This window comes from Phyllostomus discolor, chromosome 2 (genome assembly GCF_004126475.2).
Source record: "Phyllostomus discolor isolate MPI-MPIP mPhyDis1 chromosome 2, mPhyDis1.pri.v3, whole genome shotgun sequence".
Lineage (NCBI taxonomy): Eukaryota > Metazoa > Chordata > Mammalia > Chiroptera > Phyllostomidae > Phyllostomus > Phyllostomus discolor.
In genome coordinates, this window is record NC_040904.2 from 151,116,486 (window position 1) to 151,140,118 (window position 23,633).

The window sequence follows — 23,633 nt, forward strand, 5'->3', positions numbered from 1 at the left end:
TCTCTGTTTGTTTTACTCTTCTTTGGTTTCTTTCATCAGTATTTTGTAGTTTTCAACATACAAATCCCATACATGTTTTGTTAGATTTACTCTTATCAGTTCATATGGCTCTACCTCACTTTAAAATGGATACATGGGAAGAGATCAAAATTAAAGAGGTTTTGATGAAAAATTACTTCATCTTTGATCACTTTAGCCAGAATAAAAACAAGGCAGAGTCCATCGTCTCTACACCTCTTCCTGTTTGATGCCAAGAAGACTGCATTATGATCAACTACTGCTATCCACTTTAGGTACAGGAGGAGTACCAATACCCATCTCTGATTTAAGCCAGAATGGCTCAAATTTAGCTATTTAGAAATTATCCATTGCTTCTTCTATTTAAAAATACAAATTCTATGACCCCATTCCAGGCCTCTGGAGCATAACATCTCTAGAGGTGGCATCTGTAAATATATATATTTAACAAATTCCTCAGGAGATTCGGAAGCTAGTTTAGTAACTAACCTAGACCATGTTTTCTATTAGACTCACATTCTCTCTCCACTTTTTCCATTCGTAAATCCTACACTCTAGTCAGTGTGGTATATTGGTTGAATCATAAACATGCAGTTCTATTTCTCGGCCTTAATCACACTGATTTCCTATCTGTAGTGCCTCACCCTTCTTCTTGGTGCTTTATCTTTGCCTTTGCAAATTTAGTGCATTATTCAAACCCCAGCCCAAATGCTACTTCCTCAGAGACCTTTTAGCTGGAAATAGCTTCTTCCTGCTTAAGATTGCTTGTATTTTGTAATGGCATTTATAATATATATTTATTGTATTTCCCCTACCAGAAGGGCTGCATTAGATTTTACTCACTTTGTATTCAGAGTTCACTGTGTTCCAGGTCCTACACTATGTCTTTACATGCTCCATTTTAGTAGCAGGTTTGCTGAATGAGTTAATAAACTAGAAATGTCTTCAAAATAAAGAAAATAATAGCTTATATTATTTTAGATAACATTCTTCCTAAATTTACCTTATCTGTAATGTTAAAAAATACTAAATTTTACGATGAGAAGTTACATACCTGGCTTAAATCTACTTTCCACCCTCTTTATAATTTTAAGATACCAGAGCACTTATGATCATAGGAAAAATGTAGAATAAGAATTCTAATTTCTTACTACACAACAGAGAAACAAGCCTGGAATTTGTAGGAAAAGAAAATTTTTATTTTTATATAATTTTATTAATAAACACAGGGAAATAGTGATACAATACACTATAATTTCAGTATCACCATAATATTCTGAAAAGTATAAAATTCAAATGTCTAAGTTTTAAAAAATTTTCCCCCACAATAATTCAAAAGAAAAACCCAGTAATTACAAATATGTATATTTTACAAAAGACTCCATTCATCATGGAAATTAGTGAAATTACAAAGAACAGGTGATTTATGACTGAATTTCATACCCTAACGGATCAAGTCCCTGGTCTAGGAGCATCAGAGAGGATTCTCTTAACTTCTGTAGCAATTTCCTTAGTTCCTCCTTAGAAAACACCTGATTTTTGAAAAAGAAAAAAGTTGAAAATGAGAACAAAGAAGAGTAAGAACTTATATTCATATAATCAACCTGATCAGCTTAACGTAAGAAAAAAATGCCCTCTTAATATTTATGTAGCCAGAGGCCAGTGTGTTACCATGGTTAGGATTTCTCTGAGCCAATCTATATACTTCTAACTGCTTAGGAAGCACGTATGTATTTTTTGGGGGGATGGGGAGCCACAATCATTAAAATGGGATTATTACTTTGAGAAAATCTAAGTAGAGCTTACCAAATCACTAAAATCTAACAGTGCAAATGCTCCAGAACTTACCAGATACAGTTTGTGGCGCTCGGAGGACACCATGTCTGCTAACTGCAGGCATTCCTGGTACTGACCGGTGCTGTGCAGTATGGTGTGAAGCAGAAAACACAACATTGGCAGACAAAGCTTTCTCAGTAAAACCATTTGATGTGTTCTTTCAGGGTCTTCTTCAGCATCCTACAGAGAGACATCAGGTGGTTATCAAATTGTTAAAATGACTACCTTTCAAGCATCCTGTCCACATCTCTTCTAGAAAGAGCAACCTTTCTATTTCTTGAATTCACAGAATTCTTAATTTGCGTGTTTCTTATGGTATTTAGTACTTTCGTAACTGCTGCTCAAAGCAGCCTATACATTAAAGCTCTCTAGGCAATTTAAAAAAGGACAGCCAAGCGTCCTCCCTGAGACTAATTAAACTAGACATTCTGGGGGTGGAACCCAGTCTTTTTAAAATGCTTTCCAGGTCTTTTAAGTGGAGACCTAGAGGCGAGAGCCACTGCTTTACATATCTCATTCATACTACTAAGACTTATCTTTGTATCTTTTAAACTGAGTTGAATACAGGTATAATTTTTTTTTTAATTTAGGTCCAGAATTAAAAAAAAAAAGATTTTAGTATTCTGAGTGAACATACTAAATCTAAAGAAATAGTTTACCCAAGTAGAATATTCCCATTCCTAGCTGGTATTTTTACTTTAGTCTTAAATTAAGGGATGTTCAGTTGTAAGTATAAAGGTTATATAAGAACTACACATGCTCCTATTCAGAGCAAAACAAAAAAGATTATTTTGTTGGTATTTTTTGCTTGTAACTCTAAACAATACACACAGCTTACCTCTCTAACATCTACCATCCAGCCTCCGTCAACAAACAACAAGACATTATACATTTTCTCCTTCACATCAGCAGTTAAGGCATCCAAATGCCCTTTCCAAATACTATAATCCATCTGCAAAACAAACATAAGGCAGATATATCATAGATGAAAACCACTAAATAATGTATTTGTAAAGTACAGTCAGGAATATATATATGGAACATCATTCTAAAACAGCAATTTCTACCCTGGCCAGTATGGCTCAGTTGGTTGGAGCACTGTCCTATAAACCAAGTTTGCAGGTTTGATTCCCAGTCAGGGTACATACCTAGGTTCACTAGGGTGTGTATGAGAAGCAACTGATGCATATTTCTCTCTCACATCAATGTTTCTGTCTCTCCCTCCCTTCTCCTCTCTCTAAAAATCAATAAACATGTCCTCAGGTGAGGATTAACAAACAAAGCAAGCCAGCTTTAAAAAAAAGGCAACATTTTTTAACCCTGTTCATCTCATGGCACACATAAACTAATTACTAACATTCTGCATCACAGCAAAAAATATATTTTTTGTTGATCGGATACATAGGTATAACTTTGACTGTCTTACAAAAAAACAAAAAATAACTGCCTACACCTTTTTGCTCCAAAGTGACTTATAATTAACCAATCAGATGCAATCTTATTATGTGACGTGACCAATATGGTACAACACTATTATATGTCCTATACATTCATGGTTCAAGACAAGGCATTCACACTGCAGGGCTATTGTTATGTTGGCCGTTGTCATGTTTTTATTTGGCAATACAAGAAAAAAGAGGTCAGTACCTCTTACTAAATAGTCAGGCATTGCATGTTTTAAAAATTCTTGCAGCACACCAGTTGAAAAATGGCTGTTCTCAAGTGCTGACATTCAGTCAGCTAAAATAAACATAAACATCAACAGACTGCAGTTAAACAAAACACCAAAATAATAGCTTTGTAAGTGAATACTACTATCATCTGAAGGTATGTTTCAGGTCTGGTTAATTATCTATAGAACAATAACTTAACAGAAGGCTTCCTACCCCTGCAAAGTAGAACATTAACAGCAAGATCACCTATTATAATAGGAGTATAGTTATTAAAAATGACCTTTTTATGTATACAGCATGTATTATAAAATGCAATAGACAGGTTTCATCTATATTCAACTTACTTCATATTTCTTTTCTTTGTGTTCATGAGCCACTTTCTCAGTAAAAGTTGGTTGAGGTATCAAACTAGGTTTTTGTGGAGCTGAATTCATATGCTTAAACCACTCATTAAAGGTTTCATGGGCTTCCTAATATATAAAAGGAAATAGAAAAATACAAAACAAGAAATAAAACTTCACATGAGTTTTTAAAATTCAGTTCTTAGACATAATTTTGCAGCATCAAAAAATAAAACTTTAACATTTCGCTTTTATGCAAAAAAAAAATCATTGTGAATGTTTTGCAAGTGACAAACAAAGCAAAGTTCATACTATTGTGTTTTCTGGTGCCTACTCCTTGCTTAGCACCCTGATCAGATGTGTATCTTCACATTTATCACTCTATGTCATCCTCTGTGTAGTACACGTGTTGCCTATCTGTTTTCTTAACTGGTCTACTGGTTTCTAGAAGGCAAGGGCAGAAAGCCCCCCCCACAGATTTAGCCCTAGAACCTAGCCCACTATAATCTTTCATTACTTGTTGAATGGATTTTGAATGATACGTTATTTAGTCATAACAAATAGAGATATATTGCTTTTCTCAGTTATTAAAAGCAGAAATTAAAGTTGAGACAAGCATTCAAAGAATCTTAAGAAAACCCAGTTTTCAGACATCACATACACTGTCTGCCACGTGAGATGTTCTTGGTTGGCTGGCAATTAAATGGAGGCTTCAGCTAACGAGGACCAGGTCATGACTTAGTGCCCTTGGGTCCGTCAGTACCAGAGTCACCAGCGAGATTAGATAATGAGCCAGTCACCACTTTTGGAAACAGTTTAGAGTCTGAGAGTGAATCAGAAAAATCATCATGAAGGCAGAACATTTGTTTTCTTTACAAACTCACCAAATAGGCTCTAATGCACAAATGTTCTCTGATAGCATTATCATCTTCAGGAGGAAGTGGACTTTCCATTCCTTGTTCTTCCCACTGATTATAGATTTCTGCTATGGAATCCTGAGGAATTTTCACAAATACTTCTTTTGCAGCTTCATGCTTTTTTGATGCTGTGAAAAAGATATAAACTATTTCAATATATGTGGGTTTCTGTGTAATGGTTTCTAATGGAGTCTAATCACTGGTGTCCAACTTTTATAGCTAGTGGTAACCATTTCAGGTCCCATGTACTTCTGTTAAAGGTCTGGGTGACCTTTCTGCCTGATGGCTGGGCTTTTTCCTTATTTCAATGACATAGTCACAAAAGGATTCACTAAATGCAGTTACTTTTATATACTTCTGCATCTTAAAAAAAAGGATTACCTTTTTCTATGCAAAATTAAGTAGGACATGAAACTTCACTGTAAATATATTTTATTTCATAACATCAGGTTTGATATAGGAGTGGCTATTTTGTACCCTCCCTTATTGGAAGGGTTAGAAAAACAAACACAAAAACAAAGTTCAAGAATATATGGACTTGAACAAAAACTTTAAGACAGAATATAAAAATACAGCATACCCAAGAATTTTCTCATTATTGCATTGCCTTGTTTTAATGCTTCCGCCCTCTGTGCTGGGTCAAACACCAACCAGTCAATTACATCAATTTTTAAACGGTCCTCCTATTCATTTAATTGAAAAATTAAAGAAAAAGAACCATCAATTTTATTATTTTCTAAGATCTTCTGTAAATTAGTAGAATTGACTTATATTGTCATTTTAGTGAACATCATTTTCCTTCAAGTTATACAAAACTGTGAAAGAATCTAGCTTTCCTGAAGTTTATTTTCACATTTGATAGCTTTCTATTAAATTACAGAAAAACTTACTGGACTGTGAATCTGGAATTACATATTCTATGTCCTACCAATTTAATCATTGATTCCTTTAAATGTTACTCTAACATTTTTTTCTTCCCGGATAAAACTTTCATTCCTTTCTGAAAATAGGAATAAATAAACCACATAAGAGTTAGTGACTGACCAAGTACATAGAATAATCTGATGAGCAAAAATCCAATACTCAGGAATTTTTCTACAAAAGAAGCTTTCTTTAACTTAATACTACTATAAGTAAACCTTTACATGAGACCTTAAGTTTGTTCCCAATTTTTATAATTTAAAAGGTTTGGCTGACAAAGGAAGATTCTTAAAAAAAAGAAGAAGCCAGAGCATTTTAAGGCAGAAGTTCACCAAAGCCCAACATTCCCTCTTCCCCTCATATTACCTCAGTAGTGCCAGTATCTAGGGCTGGGGCCAGGTCATGATGACTGAATTCACCATTATCTCTCTTTCGAATATTCTCAACTACAGTTTTTGTTATAGTAGCAATATCCAAATCTAAAGAATTTTTTGAAGAGACAAAAGCAAGAAGTAATCATTCACACTAATATTCTCTAAACTGTCACAATAATTTGGCATATTTGAGATAATCATTTTTATTTATTTATTTATTTAATTTTATTTACTTATTTTTAGAGAGAGGGGAAGGGAGGGTGAGAAACAGAGGGAGAGAAACATCAATGTGCAAGAGATACATCAGTTGCCTTTTGCATGCCCCCAATTGGCCTGCAACTCAGCCAAGTGCCTTGACTAGGAATTGAACCAAAGACCTTTTGGTTTCCAGGCTGTCACTCAATCCACTGAGCCACACCAGCGAGGACAGGGATAATAATTTTTAAAAAATATAATGAAGTATGAAAGACATTGTTTTAAAAATGACAAAATTAAAAGTTACATGAGTGAAAGTACATTTTATTCCTAAAACAGAATTTCACTGAAATTCCCTCAAGAGAAATAAGATTTAAAACTAGAAAGATAAATTTTACTAAAGCCCAATAGATGAAGTTCTTAATCATTTTTACCTGCTTCTTTAGCCAGCTCCAGGCAATGGTGACGCTGTTCAAATTCCGTAACACCTTCCAAAAATAATGCATACTGGGCAACAGCTAGGTCTTGAGGCAAATGACAAGTATAAAATGCTACAAGATTTGTATGTTTCTCATTTATTAAAAGCTAGAAAATAGAAAAAGATCACAGTATGTCAATAATAAAGTACTTCAAGAATGAGTGGTACTTTTTAAGTTTATTCAAAATTTCAAACGTATTTAGAAGAAATTCATACAAACAGATTTGTGCTGCTAAACAGAATAATTTTACACTCTAAAATATGAACTTATGAAATTAAAAGATCTCAGCCCTGGCTGGTGTGGTTCAGTGGATTGAGCACTGGCCTGCAAATTAAGGGTCAGTGGTTCGACTCCCAGTCAGGGCACATGCCTGGGCTGTGGCCCGGGCCCCAATAGGGGGTGCGCCAGAGGCAACCACACATTGATGTTTCACTCCCTCTCTTTCTCCCTCCCTTCCCCTCTTTAAAAAATAAATAAAATCTTAAAAAAAAAAAAGAAAGAATCTCTGATAAACTTCCTTCTATTGGGTATGAAAATTATGACCATTCTTTTTCATTAAAATAGTAAAAAAAGTTAAATTGTGAATTCTTAACATTTACCTGTATGTATGTCTTTAAAACCTCAATGGAAACTTCTTCCTTCATAGGGAAAAAAAGATATAATTCAATTATAAACACAACTGCTTATGTGTACCAGCACTATATCTAATAAAAATTCTACTATTAAATTATTTAATGACTGAAATTTAACATTGAGCAATAACTATATGACAGGCTAAGTGCATAGCACAGCATGCACTATCTGATTTAACCACACCATATTCTTTGTGGATAGTTACTACTATTGTTCACATATTACAGGGGAAGAAACTAAGACCTATGGAGGTTTTATTTACCCAGAATTACAAACTAGAAGTTGTTGGGTAAGGCTGTGAACCAGGAGTCTTACTCTAAAACCCAAGTTTGTAACTACTGTATCATTCTGCCTTCTACATGAATTCTAACCAAAATGGTATTCATCACTTAGGGAAAAAAGAAAAAGAAAACAAAGGTTTAAAGTCTCACGCAGAATGTAGTCTGGTTCAGTTAGCTTAGCTGGTTGATTCCGAGTTGGGTACTAATAAAGATTAAAGTTACAAATTTACCAGAAACCAGAAAAACATAAGCATTCTGCAGCCACAGATTAGAACTTTAACAAGTTACCCACAGTGAGTTACCAATGAGTGAGCATGTGAGACTGTATACAAGAGTTCTGCACCCCATCAACTACTTCTAGAAAACAATAAACAAGCAGTGTGTTCCTGATGACAGGTATAAAGCATCTGCCTTGCAGAGAAGAGTAAATGGTTCACTTTTGCTTACTTTGGTCTGTAGTCCCAGCGTGCGAAAAAACAAAATGAGATGAGTCATGAAGCGGAGGAGGTGTCCAGGTAGATTATTTCTGCTTTTGGAAAGCCATTTGCTAAACTCATCCATCAAACCTACAAGCCATCAAAGCAAAGATGCAATAATAGGGATAAAAATCAAAAGCAGATAAATATACATTACCAGAAACATTTAACCACATCCCTGTAGTGCTATTCAGTCACTATCTCATTGTTAACAACCATCACATAAAACAGACTCTGGATGAAATTCAAACTTCAGAACAAGTAGATAGTTATGTTCAAATAGGCTAATATTTATAAGGATTAAAAGAAGTCATATGCATTGCTTTGACAACTTTTTACAAAATTACTGTAAGAAAACCAGGAACTCATACAAAGTAAAATAAAATTATAATCTTACCATCAATATCTCCCAGGATAAGGAATTTTTGAACTATATGATAATGTTCTTGATTCTCTTCCAGAACTCTCTGAAAAAAATTTTACATTTTCCATAAATCTTCTAGTGGTCATTGTATAGTATGTACTCATTGTTAAACTAAAAATGTCAAGCTTTTGAAGACATATACCTAAAGAAAAAGTTGGAAAGGAAGGATCACGGGAAATCAAAACAAAGTAAAATATGGGAAGGATACTGCCTTCAGAATATGCTTAAGCTTACAAATCCAGGACTGAATGCTATCTTTGAAAGCAGAGAACTGTGATAAAACAATTTAGTCTCTATGAATGTTACCAAACTTTAATTTCTTATATTTTACTATTGTTTTCCTTACTACTAATTAGATGAGACAATGAAGATTTCCTTTTTTTTTTTTAAGATTTTATTTATTTTTTAGAGAGGGAAGGGGGGGAGATAGAGATAGAGAGAGAGAGAGAGAGAGAGAGAGAGAAACATCAATGTGCGGTTGCTGGGGGTTATGGCCTGCAACCCAGGCATGTACCCTGGCTGGGAATCGAACCTGCGACACTTTGGTTCGCAGCCTGAGCTCAATCCACTGAGCTATGCCAGCCAGGGCGACAACAAAGATTTCAATCAACATGAACAGCTGTGCTTAAAAGCATGCTTTGAGTATCCTCTTCTGAACATGGCACTGAGAGTAATAAAAAAGGCATCAAACTTGTGATTAGGCACAGAGTTGAAAAAACCATTCAGGGTAACCTGCAGCTACATTTCTTGCAGCAAATACCGTATTTTGGACTATAAGACACACCCCCCAAATCTGGGTGGAAATGGGGGTGCATCTTATAGTCCAAATGTAGCTTACCTGGCTTGCTGTGGAGGGATGGGGTGCTGGCCTGTGTTATTTGTGTTATTAAATATTGTACCACATCTTTTGCTTCAAAAACTTTTTCCCCTATTTTTCTCCTCTAAAACCTAAGTGCATCTTATGGTCTGTTGCATCTTACAGTCCCAAAAAATCAGTAGTTTATTTTTTGTCCAATATTTAAAATTTTTATTTAGTTGTCTAAATCTTCCTTTAGCATTTATACTTTTTACATTTGAACCATTGCTTTATCTGGAATTTCTTGTAATACATGGCATGAGGTAAGGATCTAGCTTTGCTTTCTTTCTGGATGAAAAGTCAATTATGCTCACACCTTGTATCTAACTAAACCCATCCCTTTCCCTCTAATATGAAAGGTTACCTCTTCATTTAGTAAGTTCTCATCTATATTTGGATCTCATATGAACTTTTCAACTTTCACTGATTTATTTATTCCTGTGCCAATTCCATACTGTTCTACTGTATTTCTATATTAAGTTTTGTTGTGAAGACAACAATCCCATAACTATCGTTCTTTTACAAACTTTCTTGCCATTAATTTTTACTTATTCTTCTATTTGGAAATTTTCTGTCCAGAAATAATCTAAAGCACTAGGATTTTCTGTTAATTTTGCAATGAATGACATTTACATTCAGTTTTCAGATCTGGGAATGTAGTATATCTATTTACTCATGTTTTCTTTGGGAAGGCTCTCAAACCTTTGGTTAATTTTTATTCCTAGGTATCTTAGTCAATAATTTAAATGGGACTTTTGGGGAGGGCTGTATCGTTTTATAACTAGTTGTGACAAGTATAGAAAGGCTATGATTTTTTGTAATTTTTCTTGAATTTAGATAAATAGATTCTTATTAATTCTAGTAATTTACTGAATTTTGAGGTTCTAGATTACACTTCTATCAAATGAAAATGTTCCCTCTTTTCTAATTACCTATTCCTTGACTTTCTTGATTTCCTTGCATTAACTGGAATCTCCAAAATAATAAACTGGCAATAAACCCTTGACAGAAAAAGCATTAATTTTCTTATTATACAAAAAACTCATTATACAATAAGAAAAATATAAAACTCAAGAGAAAATTGGGTAAAAGATCTGAACAGGGACATTCATAGGTGGTCAATAAACAAAGGAGAATTTGCTCAGCCTTATGAATACACAGAAAAATGTGACCAGAACAATGCAGTCCTATTTTCCATTTACTCTGATGGACTGGCAAAAAATTAAAAAGGGTGATATCTGGGACCAGTGAGAATGCAGGGAAATGAACACATTAATAAACTTCTTGTGGGGACTCCTGGGCAAGATGGAGGCGTAGGTAAACATGGCTCGCCTCCTAGCACCATCACAGCAAAATTTACAACTAAACTACAAAACAACTATCATCCATAACCCTCAGAAAATCGAGCTGTATGGAAGTCCAACAACTAAGGAATTAAAGAAGACACATTCATCCTGATGGATAGGAGGGATGGAGATGTGGTGGCATGGAGACATACAAGGGATGGTCCCACAACCATGAGTGGTGGATAAAAATCAGGAGGGATACCTCCGACGCAAAGATTTCAGCCACAACCCAGACCACCCAGCCTAGGGTTCCAGTGCCAGGAAGGTAAGTCCCCATAACTTCTGGCTATAAAATCCAGTGGGGGGTGGGGCAGCAGAAGAAACTGCAAGATTCTCAGGGGCCTCCTCTTAAAGGCCCACAACAGACTTAGGACTTATACAGACTCATCCCCTTTGGGTCTAGCACCAGGGCAGCAGTTGGAAGGGCACCAATGGCATATGGGGGGAAGCTAAAATGTCTGGCATCAGAGCAAGAGTGGGAAGACAAGTCCCTCCCTGACAGAACACCAGAGGCCAGGCAGCAGCACTGTCCCCTTTCTGAGTCCTCCCCGACACAGAGCAACAAGGTGATGGCACTATATTAGAGACTCCATCAACCTAGTTTACACAGGTCTGAGGTTCCGCCACATCCAACTTACCAGTGCGCTTTTCTACAATAGGCCAAACTATAAGGTGGAGTCCAAGCAGCTCTCCTTAACACACAGAAACAAACACAGGGAGGCTGCCAAAATGAGAAGACAAAGAAACATGGCCCAAATGAAAGGATAGAAGTCCAGAAAAAGAACTAAACAAAATGAAGATAAACAATTTATCAGATGCAGAGTTCAAAACACTGGTTATTAAGATGCTCAAGGAACTCACTGAGTACTTCAACAGCATAAAACAAGACCCAGGCAGAAATGAAGAGTAAACTACTTGAAATAAAGAAAAAATTACAGGGAACCAACAGTGGAATGGATGAAGCCGAAAATCAAATCAATGATTTGGAACATACGGAAGAAAAAAAAAAAATTCAATCAGAACAGCAAGAAGAAAAAACAATCGAAATAAAATAAGGATAGGCTAAGGGGCCCCTGGGACAACTCAAATGTACCAGTATTTGAATCATAGTGGTGTCAGAAGGAGAAGAGAAAGAGCAAGAAATTGAAAACTCAATTATAAAAACTAATGAAACAAAACTTCCCAAATTTGGTGAAGGAAATAGACACACAAGTTCAGGAAGCACAGTGAGTCCAAAACAAGATGCACAAAAGAGGACCATACCAAGACACATAATGATTAAAATGCTGAAGGTTAAAGACAAAGAAAGAATTTTAAAAGCAACAAGAGAAAAGCAGAGTTACCTATAAAGGAAATCCCGTAAGACTATCAGCTGATTTCTCAAAAGAAACTTTGTAGGCTAGAAAGGACTGAAAATAAGTATTCAAAGTGCTGAAAAGCAAGGACCTACAACCAAGATTACTCTATCCAGCAAAGCTGTCATTTAGAATGGAAGGGTAGATAAAGTGCTTCCTAGACAAGGTAAAGGAGTTCATCACCACTAAGCCACTATTACAGAAAATGTTCAAGGGACTTATTTAACAAAAAGAAGATGAAAACTATGAACATTAAAATGGCAACAAATTCATAATGATCAACAACTGAATCTAAAAAACAAACTAAGTAAACAAGCAGAAACAGAAATAGAATCACAGATATGAGGATAATTTGGAGGCTTATTAGTTGGGGGCGGGGTAGGTGGAGAATGGTGGAAAAGGCGCAGGGATTAAGAAGTACAAATTGGTAGGTATAGAAGAGATAGGGGGAGGTTAAGAACAGTGTAGGAAATGGGGTAGCCAAAGAACTTATGTGAAAGACCTGAGGACATGACCAAAGGGGGGACTGCCAGAGGGAGTGGAGGGTACCAGGTGGAGGGGAGCAAAGGGGGAAAATTGGGACAACTGTAATAGCATAATGAATAAATATATTAAAATAAATAAATAAATAAGTTACTTGTGGGAGTATAAAATAATTGCTATAGCCAGTTAATTAATTTAATATTCATATACACCTTTACCAGCAACCTCACTTTCAGGAAACCTATCCTAAAGAAAAGGACTAATAGATATGTATATGCACCCCCCACCCCACATTTTTCAGACAATAAGATGCACCCAGATTTTAAAGAAGAAAAATAGGTAAAAAATTTTTGAAGCAAAAATGTGGTAAAATATTTACTAACATAAATAACACAGTATTTCACCAATGTAAATGTAAACAGAACTCAACAGCAGCATTAACAACCATTATTCCTCCCAAATTTGGGGGAGAGGAGGGTGGGCAAGTACATCTTCTAGTCCAAAAAAAGGTAAGTATATACATGAAAAATGTTCATTATAGTGCTAGAAACAACCTAGATATCACTACAAGTGGGATAATTTAAAAATTTTATCTCATTCTACTGAACATTATATACCTTTTAAAAAGAGTATCTTAGGATGTTAACTCTATATCCACTAACTTCGAGTATCATTAAATGAAGAAAAAATCCAAGTGTATTAATATTAGGAAAACAACAAAACCCAAAATCTTACAAAAGAATATCTATATTATTTCTACAATATTTGTAAGAGTATGGAGAAAGACATGGAAGGGTACTTTTCAATACGCTTTACCATCTCAGGGGAATGAGAATAACCATAAGGTGTTGAGAGGAAATTATTATAAAGGTTTTATTACTGGATTTCTGTATTCCAGGGACATATGCTATTACTTTGGTCATTTAAAAATTTATAAAGCATACTACTTTAAGAAATGTTAGATTATTTTGAGATCTAGGAAAAGTCTTATTATTTTTCATTATGTGTTTTTATTTTTCAAAAGGAAAGGGATAAATTAGCTTATATGCATAACATATATTTAGATGAAACCAATCCTAAACCAAAGAAACAGAAATAATGTATTACGTAAATATGCAATTAGGATTTTCTTTTCACAGAATGTCTCTTATTCAGATAATAGGTGAGGAAAAGAAGGGAAAGAATAACATGGTTTCACTTTTTTTTGCCTCCCAGCTACAGTGCACAACGGCATAACATTTATTGTTTACTATTTATTTACCTTTTTATCAGTAGCTTGAAGTTCTTCAAAAACCTTTTCTAAGGTCCAACTTCAAAAGAAAGACAGGAAAAGGGTAAAATAATATTAATAATATGAACAATGAATATAAAATAAAACTTTAGAGTAGTAGGAGGTCTGTCCAGAAGGTATCCAGCCATGTAATACAGAGACATTTACTGAAGAAGACACAAGATACAAGAAACATTATACATAAGACACTGATGCCTCAGTCCCCTTCAAAGTAGGCACCTTGGGACCTCACACAGTTCTCCCAATCGCCATCAGCTGCCCCATCATCTTTTCCTGAATCTCATCAATGGTCTGAAATATCTTCTCTTTCAAAGATGATTTTAGTTTTGGGGACAGCCAGGAGTCACAGGGTGCCAAATCTGAGTCACATGGGTGACTTGATGTTTCGCCAAAAAACCTTGCACAAGATGCAATGGATGTGCATGATGCATGTGTTGTCATGGTGAAGCTGCCAAGCATCACTTGCCCATAGCTATGGCCTTCTGAATCACCAAAATCATTTCCTTGGAGGAATGTTCAGGCTTAACACAAAATTTGATGCAGATTCATTGCTCTACTCGCTCAGTCATTTTGAAAGTGATAGCTATGCAGTACACACGATCGCTCACCGGCGTCTACTGCCCCTACTGACTAGTACAGTGAAATCATCATCGTTCACACACGTGTAGTCCAGTCTAATCTCCACGGCTGCCAGGTCACACGGATGTTGTGTAAACCATTCTCGTTATATTAACAATGGCTGGATTTTTTCTGGACACACCTTGTATACTAAAAATCCCCAAAACTAAAACCAACAAACTCACTTTGCTTCCAAATATTCTCTAGGGAGTTCTTCAGTTTCATCCAGAGTTATTACTGATGTCCGGATCTCCTGTTCTACCAGACTGTCCACCATCACTCGAAAGTAGGCCCATACTGTGTCTTCCCAGGTGTCACAGACAGGAAGAAGCTTTTCCCCCATTCCAAAACAGAAACACATAAACATAGTCAACAAAAAAGAAAGTGAAAGCAGTTACATCCATTGATTTGGACTATAAAGTCACTATAATCACAAAATATTGTGGATTATAATGTAAAATATCAAATAACTGACCTACTCCCTGACAAACCACACCTTCTAAGTTTGAACTATTAAGGTTTTTCCATACTGAGTACACAATAACATCAATTTTCCATGCTGATTTATTATGCAGTTTCAACTAATTACTGTAACATACCTCAAAATTGCTGTAAACAGCTGTTAGACAATCCAAACAGTGCTGTGCCTCAGTGATACACTTCTGCATAAAGCTATGCATACTATAGTCATCAATAAATGTATGTTGTAATTAAATTTACAATTCTTAGAAGTTAAGTCTGATTTCATGTATTAAAACATCATTTGGTGTATGGGATACATCATATTAAGCAGCTCAAGTCACTATTCTATTTCATGATGATCTTTATCATTGCTACTTTATTTTTTAAAGATTTTATGTGTACTTTTAGAGAGGGGGAGGAGAAGGAGAAAGAGAGGGAGAGAAACAGCAATGTGTAAGAGATAAAACAACTGGTCACCTCCCGCAGGCCCACAAACAAGTACTTGGCTTATAACCCAGGCATGTACTGTGACTGGGAATTGAACCCATGACCCTTTGGCTCGCAGACCAATAATCAGACCCCTGAGCCACACAAGCCAGGGCTCATTGCTACTCTTAAAAAGTAACTTAAGTTTATAAAATTTATTATATACAGTTATTAGAATATTTTATGTTTCAGATTGTTTCACAGGGAATAAAGAATTATTAAAATAGACTGCATACCTGTTTGAGATTCCCACTTAAAGCAGCATAAATTGCTCTCTCATATCTATTAAAAAGTTCCTGAAATACAATAAATATAAATAAATTGGAAAATCATTTTTCTTAGTATGTCAATTTTTTCCCATCATCTGAAATTTTGCAATGTCTGGTAAACTGAACTTATTTATTTGATAGTTTCTAAACTTAGCAAAAGATCTAGTGGGGTAGTAAGAAGAAAAGATCCCATGGTTTGATGATAAATTCCATGCTGAAATCTTCAGGAAAAGTCAAACATCTGAATTTCAAATACAGGGTGAATGCGGATAGAAGTGTAATGGATTCTTTATTTATAAAAGTCAAATTTTATTTTAGATAGAATTTATACAAGTTTTTTCTGTTACAAAGTTTCTAAATATCTAACACTACCTGATACTGACTTTAAAACATCAAAACAAAGCACTTGGAACCTGTCAGGCATCAGTTAGCATCAAAATCCTAAGTAGAATTAATTATATTCATTAAATTATTCCATTTTACTTCCTGCATCTATAAATGGCACTTTCAGTTTTCTTATCATCCACACACATGACCTAGGGGACTCTCACTGTCTGAGTCCTCCTCTACCTTCTCTCTCCAAGTACTTGTCCTGACCATTCTTGCTCCCTTCCTTTTCACTCTCAATATCACTCTAGGACAGGCCCTTAATTACTTAGTGTCTGAATAATTCTGACAAGCTCCTAACTAGTTTCTTGGCCTTTAGTCCGTTCAATTTTAAGCCTATTTTCTACTGCCAAGCTAATCTTAAAATACTGCTGTCATGTGCCCTTGAGGTTTCAATGGTCACCACCATTAAAAAAAAAACCAAAAAAAACCAAAACAATCACTTCTCATTCTGTAGAGCAGCACTTGAGGACCACCTCTGTCTGTTCATAATTTACCTCTTTCAATCACCTTTTCCATTAGTCAGTTCTGGTATAGTGTTTATTTTGAAAACGTGAATTTGTTTCAATGCAACTGGTATGTCAAGGAACAATCTGTACATAATGCAAATTTCCCACCTGCTTGTGCATAATTACATCCTCAAGAAACACTAAGTGAATGCAGAAAACTACACCCAGCTGAACTGGTCACTGGAAAATATACAAAGGTAACACACCTCAAACATCTACCAGCTACTTCAATTCATCAGGAGTGTTATAAGCTAAATGAGTACATAGCAAGTGTTACAATTTTCTATTTGATCTCAGATAACCTCCTTTTACCACTTCACAGTAATTCATAAGCTGGAACCCTCTGACACCCAATTCCACAAGCAAACTTCAGGTCTCTTGCAAGGTAAAGTGCCACACTTATTATTGTATTTATGCATTTTGTAAGCATTTAACAGTGTGAAACTGCTGTTTCTATTGTTTTTATCTTTTTATGTATCTCTGATGGTTTGTGAGTCTTGTGCTCTTAACTCCTTTCCCCCCAAAAGTCCTGTGGGTTTTTGTACAATTTTGCATGCTGCAGTGATTTTTAGGAATGCATAAGTTGCATCATAACCTATGATCCTACCTAGAATTCTTTATTTGTATGCCCAATAGCCCAAATCCTACTAATTTTTAAAAGTTCAATTTAATTCTCTTTCCTGGGAACCAGTTTTAGCCCAATGCTTATTCTCAGAATTCATTGGTACTTCCTTTACATTTTTGCCTTATATTAATGTTTAATTCTGACTACTTAGTGTCTGAGTGATTCTGATTAGTCACTAAGTCTGCCAATTCCTATTCCTCAATTTGACTGCAAGTTCTTTGAAAGCAGGGAATTTAGTCTTATACTACTCTGAACATTTCGTAGCACCTTCTGCAGGCCTTCAATTAATTAGAGTAAAAATCAACATCAGTAAATATTTTATTTTATCTTACATCTTCTGCCATTCTCCAACAACTTATTTTCCAAATGCATCTATACGGATTCCCTTCAACAGGCTCTAATTCTGTTCCTATAAAACAGTTAAAGAAATAAAATATAGTTTAAAATGAGATCTTTCATTGATTTTTAAACACAAAAGCTACACTTCACAAACACTGGCATTTAGAGCTAAATATATCCCCAATTCTCAGAATAAAATCTACTAAAATACCTCCATTAACATTAGGGTCGTGATAGAGCTTCCAGCCTTCAAGTGTCGCAGCTCTCCAAGCCTGCCCACAACGTTTACAGAGCCGCTGTGCCTTCGGAAACAAGAAAGAGCAGTTAGTCATATGATGAGTGCAGCGCTGGAAACTTATAGGAAAGTTTAAACAACGTGTGACAGGAGCAGATAACTTATGATGAGTTATAACGAATGATGGTGACAACTAGTAATGACATTTCATTTTATCACCATATGCATATCTTACTGTGATCTCTGTCTTTCTTTTCCTAATAATCCCTTTGCTGTGATTTTGGGCTTAACAGGTTCTCATAGAGCCCACAGGCATTTAATTCTGCTAGGGACAAATGGGGTTGAAGAAGTTGAGGACCCTTAATTTATGTAAAAGTATTACAAAACCATTGTTAGTTACTAGAATGACAGGGTGCCTCTGCTCATTCACTCTATTCACAGTATTTCTTTATGTTAAATGTGGCCAGTCAAAAAAACTTACTGGGCTAGTAAGACATAAAGATGTCTATTGTTCCATCATCTCTTCAGGAACCATCTCTTCCCCAGTGAGTCCATAAGGTTTGTGCAGGCCTAATGCCATCTCTGAACCCTAAGGTTAGGCATGTGATCTAACAAGAATCACCCCAGGACTCTTGCTGAAGATACTGAAAAAGAGATATAATCCTTTTACTGGGATTGCTACCTGGCAGGAAGATGTAAACTGCTGGTGGCCTTTACAGACACAAGGAATGGCTTCTTGAGAATGAAGCCAGAAAAGAAGGCAGAACCAAGCATTTGGCAGAGAGGCAGTAGCCTACTGACACCTTCTGAGTCCCAGGATCCTGCTTAAAGCCAATTTAACCCACTATACCTCCCTGTTCCATGAGCCAATCAATTCCCTTCTTGTAAGTAACCTGAGCTCAGTTTCTTGAACCAAGAAAACCTAATACATACAATCAGGTATAGACTATCTCAAACACCATTCTGGATTGATGGCTTTAAAAAATTATGAAATAAATAAATTATGAAAGCTATGTAAAAACATGGAAAATGTTTTGATATGCTATATAAAAAGAGGATAAAAATGGAATGTAGAACCTTGAAAACACTCTAAGTAAAATAAGCCAAACACATAAGGACAAATACTGTATGATTCCACTTATATGATATCTAGATGAGGCAAATTCATAGAAAGTGGGTTAGAGGTTACCAGGAGCTGGGGGAAGAGGGAAATGGGGAGTTATTGCATAATGGGTACAGAGTATCTGTTTGGGGTGATGAAAAGTTTTGGATATAGAGGCAATGGTTTCACAATGTTGTGAATGTTATTAATGCCACTGAAATACACACCTAAAAAGTTAAAATGACCAATTTTGTTATATACATTTTGCTTATATACATAAGAAAAAGTTAATAATACACCGAAATCATTTGAGAGTGTGTGTGTGTGTGTGTGTGTGTATGTATGTATATATATATATATATATATATATATATATATATATATACACACACCTATATATATATAGGTACCTCAGTACTCAATGTTAATTTGTTCTGGAACTTGTGACAAGTGGGGAAATTGATGAGTACCAAACAATGAAGCATTTTCTCTTCCTGGACGGCATCGTGACTCACACAAATTCTAGTAAGTGCGCCTGTGCCAAGAGCTGAAACATTTTTTCTTATCAACATACAATGAGCAGAGGGTTTGACGAGTTCCATTACTGACAAGTACTGAGGTATGACTGTACTTTAAATGGGTGAATTGTATGATTATGTGAATTATGTCAATAAAGATGTTAAAAGAAAAACAAACCCTGAATGTATACTATGATTACAATTATGTTAAAAAGTTATAAAACAAAAAGAGCTTTAAGTAAATAAAAAAAAAAACCACTATCTGCGGCAATGTAAAGGTAGCAGGACCTGGAAGTTCTTGGTTTTCATGCCTTCAGGAATGAGATTTTTTGTTTTGTTTTAAAAAAAAATAGAACCTCATCTGCCACTGCAATTCCTAGTATCTTGCATATCACCTGGCAGAGTGGCTGGGACTTAAATATTTTCTGAGTAAATGAATGTATATCAACTTCTTTTCTTAATTAAAAAGTAAGAATGAGGCTTAGTAACCCAAGACTTACTACTGTAAGAAATTACTTAATACATGCTAATGGTTTTTAAAAAACAGAACAGGTAACACTTCGAATTAATTCTAAAAGAACTGTCACCAAGAGTACAGCACAAGAGGTACCACATAATACCCAAAGCTTGAGGCTCCTATGCATCAGACTGCCTCATCACAAAAGTCAACAAAACCATCCAGTATAAGCTGTCTGATCAGATACTAAACATTCTGCAGGCATACCTCACTTTATTGTGCTTCACAGATGTTTACAAATTGAAGGCAAGATGCTCTACCCGCAAAAGATTACCTCTCGCTTTATTGCGGTTTTCTGGAAGTGAACCTGAATCTCTCAGAGGCATGTCTGTAGATATAACAGCTTAACTATCACAAAGGAGATCACATCTTAAAGAGGTGAGGTTAAAAGGAAGAAGTCTGAGGGCCATGGTGGTCTTCAAATGCACAGTGTCATCTGAAAGAGCAATCTGGGTCAAATTTAGTCTCAACTCTTAAAAATTGGAACTGGAAATAAGGGAAATATGCCTAGGGTACACAGTGCATAGGGAGGAAAAGTCTGACTTCTTAAAAATTTTTTCTATTAGGTTTGTGCAAACTAGGGTGCACTGCTTTCTGAGGCAATGTGTTTCTTATCAGTGGAAATGGCAATTAGATCTCGACACACTGTGAAAGAAGTCACTGCACTGAGAAGGCATATGAGGTGGGTCACGAAGAGTCTGTGATTTTTTAAAATTGGACAAGCAGGGTGTACATGTTTACCTCTTCTGTCATCCCAGCACGGATTAGAGTGAAAAGATATTTGAGTAATCTAACTTCATCTTCTCTATCCAGATCATCAAGAGGCATTTTCTGTCTTATGGGAGCATCAGGGTCCTATAAAAAAAATCAACTATAAGTCCTTTGTACCCACATACATTTAAATATCAGTAAAAGATGATAAATCTCTCCTGAGTATATTGCTGAAACAAATCATTTACAATTCGGTTAATTAATAATGGGAACAGAAGTGTCTCAAGCATTCCAAACAGCCACACAACTGCTTGCTGTCCATTCAAAATAGACTCCTTTAGCCCACACAGGTGCATGCCTAGGTCAGGAAAGGTGGAAACACCAGTAGCCCAGCCCAGCGAGGGTAACTCTAGAAATGCTACTCATAATTCAAGATGACTTGATCTTCACTTTGATGTAACAGCAACTGTATGGCCAAGTTAATACTATACAGAATTAGGCCTAGATGAAAAATGAGTACAGAGGAGAAAAGAATCTCAATCTATTCTGTGACTAGAAAGGACTAGTTAGTAGTTTCTGAGACCTATGAGAAGAGAGTCCATTATGGGGTTGATGCTAGATAAAACATACCAACTCCCAATAAAATTCTGTATTTTAAAAGCAGATTTTTAATAAATAATGACCTCCTCTCCAAAACAAACAAAACCCAGTTATTCCTACCTACTACCTTCCACAGATAGAAAGAAATATGCTTTTAAACATTTGGGATAATATTCTGTTCTTACTTTTCAGCAAAGAGCACACATGATCTGCATGTTGAATTTCAAATGAAAATCTATTTTAATGTGATTTAAGAAAGGAAGTAATTCTTATTCCAATGTTACTGTGTATGGCAATATGAGTATCAGTCCATAAAATGGAATGCACAATAGGTTTGGCTATTTTCAAATATTTTGCAACAGATACAATCATTCAATTTTGGAACATGATCTCTTTCTGGAAGAAGGGAACGACCAACTTTCCAGATGATAAGAGGAAATGACTTTCAGTTGCCTGCTACTGAGCAGTTTATCTACAATGTATTTCACACTCTTCTTCCAGTAGTTTCCAAAAATTTTTCATCAAAAACCACTTTTGTTACCAAATGGAATTCTAGCAATTTTTTCAGTTGTTACTTGTTACCCCCTCTGTTCACCATAACCATTTAAATTACATGCTGCCACCTGTCACAAAGCTCTATGCCTTTATTTACAACTAGACTCCTGTTCTTAGCAAATCCATTGTTACTCATACCCTAGAATGTCCTTCCAACATTAAGAGTCAAATCTTGCCGTAAGACCAAAATTAATTTGTTTTTAATGCTGGCAAACCAGGAACACTTTCTGTAACTTCTTTTAAAAATTGTAATTTATGTTACAGATATGTTCAAATACATTGAATCAAATTCAAATACAACTTAGTAGTTTTACAGTATGAGAAAATCTTCAGAAAACAAAAAGAAGCCTTTTTAAAACATCATGTAACTTGGAGAACAGCTGCCCTTAATTTTCTTCTTTTTTTGAAGACAACTTTCATTTCAAAGAGAACACGTACCAACTCGGTGACAAGAGTACGGACGCTTCCTATATAAGAAGACAGCTGCCGCTGTTTCAAGGTATGCAGAGTATTTTCCCTGAAAGAAATGGTACAATTTATTTTTAAAGGAGCAATTTTAATAGGTTTATTTTAAAAAATAATTATGTCAGCCTTGGGTGGTATGGCTCAGTGAATTGAGTGCCAGCCTGAAAACCAAAGGGTGGCCAGTTCTATCCCAGTCAGGGCACATGCCTGGGGTGTGGGCCAGGTCTCCAGATGGGGGTGTGCAAGAGGGAACCACACATTGATGCTTTTCTCCCTCTCTTTCTCCCTGCCTTCTCCTCTCTGAAAATAAATAAATAAATAAATAAATAAATAAATAAAATATTTAAAAATAATTACGTCAAAGTAAAAGGTATAAACTCAGAAAAAAACATGCAGAAATGCTAAGTATAGCATTTCACATAAGAGAACTTCACATTTTAGCACAGATGACTAATAATGAGCACATTTTCATGTCCTTATTGGCCATTCACTTGTACGCTTTGTGATTTGAATCTGTGAGCTTTTTATTGGGTTATCTTTTTTTTTTACTGAATTGTAGTTCTTTCTGAACTTTGGGTTGTATGTTTCTTCCAGCCTGTAGCTCACCACTAATTCATTTTCTCAATGATGTCTTTTAATGAGAAGTTTTCAATTTTGATAGTCACATCAACTTTTATCCTGATTATTGCTTTCTGTGACCTAAGGAAGAATCACTTGCTTATCCTGTAGTGATAAAGATGCCCTCCTATATTTTCCTGTGACAGCTTTTTGGTTTAGCTTTTACATTTAGGACTAGGATCCATCTTGAAAAATTGTTGGGTATGATGTAAAAGAGGTGTCAAGATCAATCTTTTTTTTTCACATTCCTTTCCTTATTTGATTGCTTTGAATGCTTTGTTGAAAACCAAATGACCATATAAGTGTGGGTCTATTTGGGAGTTCTCTATTTTATATTCATAAAAAACTTGCAAAAATCTTAACAAGGCATTTTAACTAAAATTCTTTTTTTCTGAAGATGAAAATTCATTTTTCTGCTCAGAAAAACCACAACTATTAAAGATTTAATTTTTAAGAAGATTTCATTTATTTATTTTTAGAGAGATGGGAAGGGAAGGAGAAAGAGGGGGAGAGAAACATCAATATGTGGCTGCCTCTCGCACGCCCCTTACTGAGGGCCTGGCCTGCAACCCAGGCATGTGCCCTAGACTGGGAATCGAACCAGCAACCTTTCAACCTTCTGCAGGAAGATCCCCAACCCATTGAGCCACACCAGTCAGGGCTGAAGATTTAATTTTTTGTTTCATTTTGAAGATTTAATTTTTAATAAACATTTAGT

The 23,633-nt window shown here is 35.5% G+C and overlaps 1 protein-coding gene across 2 annotated transcripts in view; it reads right to left on the minus strand.

Moving 5' to 3' along the window:
* Nucleotides 1–1,199: 1,199 nt before the first annotated feature.
* NUP107 (nucleoporin 107) overlaps nucleotides 1,200–23,633 on the minus strand; it is a 39,683-nt gene continuing 17,249 nt past the window's right edge. For both annotated transcript variants that reach the window (XM_028532335.2, XM_036018703.1), the window contains 18 exons: nucleotides 22,271–22,349; nucleotides 20,708–20,821; nucleotides 17,806–17,896; nucleotides 17,588–17,664; nucleotides 15,702–15,761; nucleotides 14,703–14,848; nucleotides 13,870–13,918; nucleotides 8,542–8,611; nucleotides 8,116–8,234; nucleotides 7,354–7,392; nucleotides 6,710–6,860; nucleotides 6,073–6,185; nucleotides 5,366–5,468; nucleotides 4,753–4,913; nucleotides 3,872–3,997; nucleotides 2,693–2,806; nucleotides 1,867–2,034; nucleotides 1,200–1,550 (listed from right to left, as the gene is read on the minus strand). In XM_028532335.2, coding sequence (XP_028388136.1) covers nucleotides 1,443–1,550; nucleotides 1,867–2,034; nucleotides 2,693–2,806; nucleotides 3,872–3,997; nucleotides 4,753–4,913; nucleotides 5,366–5,468; nucleotides 6,073–6,185; nucleotides 6,710–6,860; nucleotides 7,354–7,392; nucleotides 8,116–8,234; nucleotides 8,542–8,611; nucleotides 13,870–13,918; nucleotides 14,703–14,848; nucleotides 15,702–15,761; nucleotides 17,588–17,664; nucleotides 17,806–17,896; nucleotides 20,708–20,821; nucleotides 22,271–22,349 — 1,888 coding nt within the window. In that variant the 3' untranslated portion in view covers nucleotides 1,200–1,442. The remainder of the gene's footprint in view (nucleotides 1,551–1,866; nucleotides 2,035–2,692; nucleotides 2,807–3,871; nucleotides 3,998–4,752; nucleotides 4,914–5,365; nucleotides 5,469–6,072; nucleotides 6,186–6,709; nucleotides 6,861–7,353; nucleotides 7,393–8,115; nucleotides 8,235–8,541; nucleotides 8,612–13,869; nucleotides 13,919–14,702; nucleotides 14,849–15,701; nucleotides 15,762–17,587; nucleotides 17,665–17,805; nucleotides 17,897–20,707; nucleotides 20,822–22,270; nucleotides 22,350–23,633) is intronic.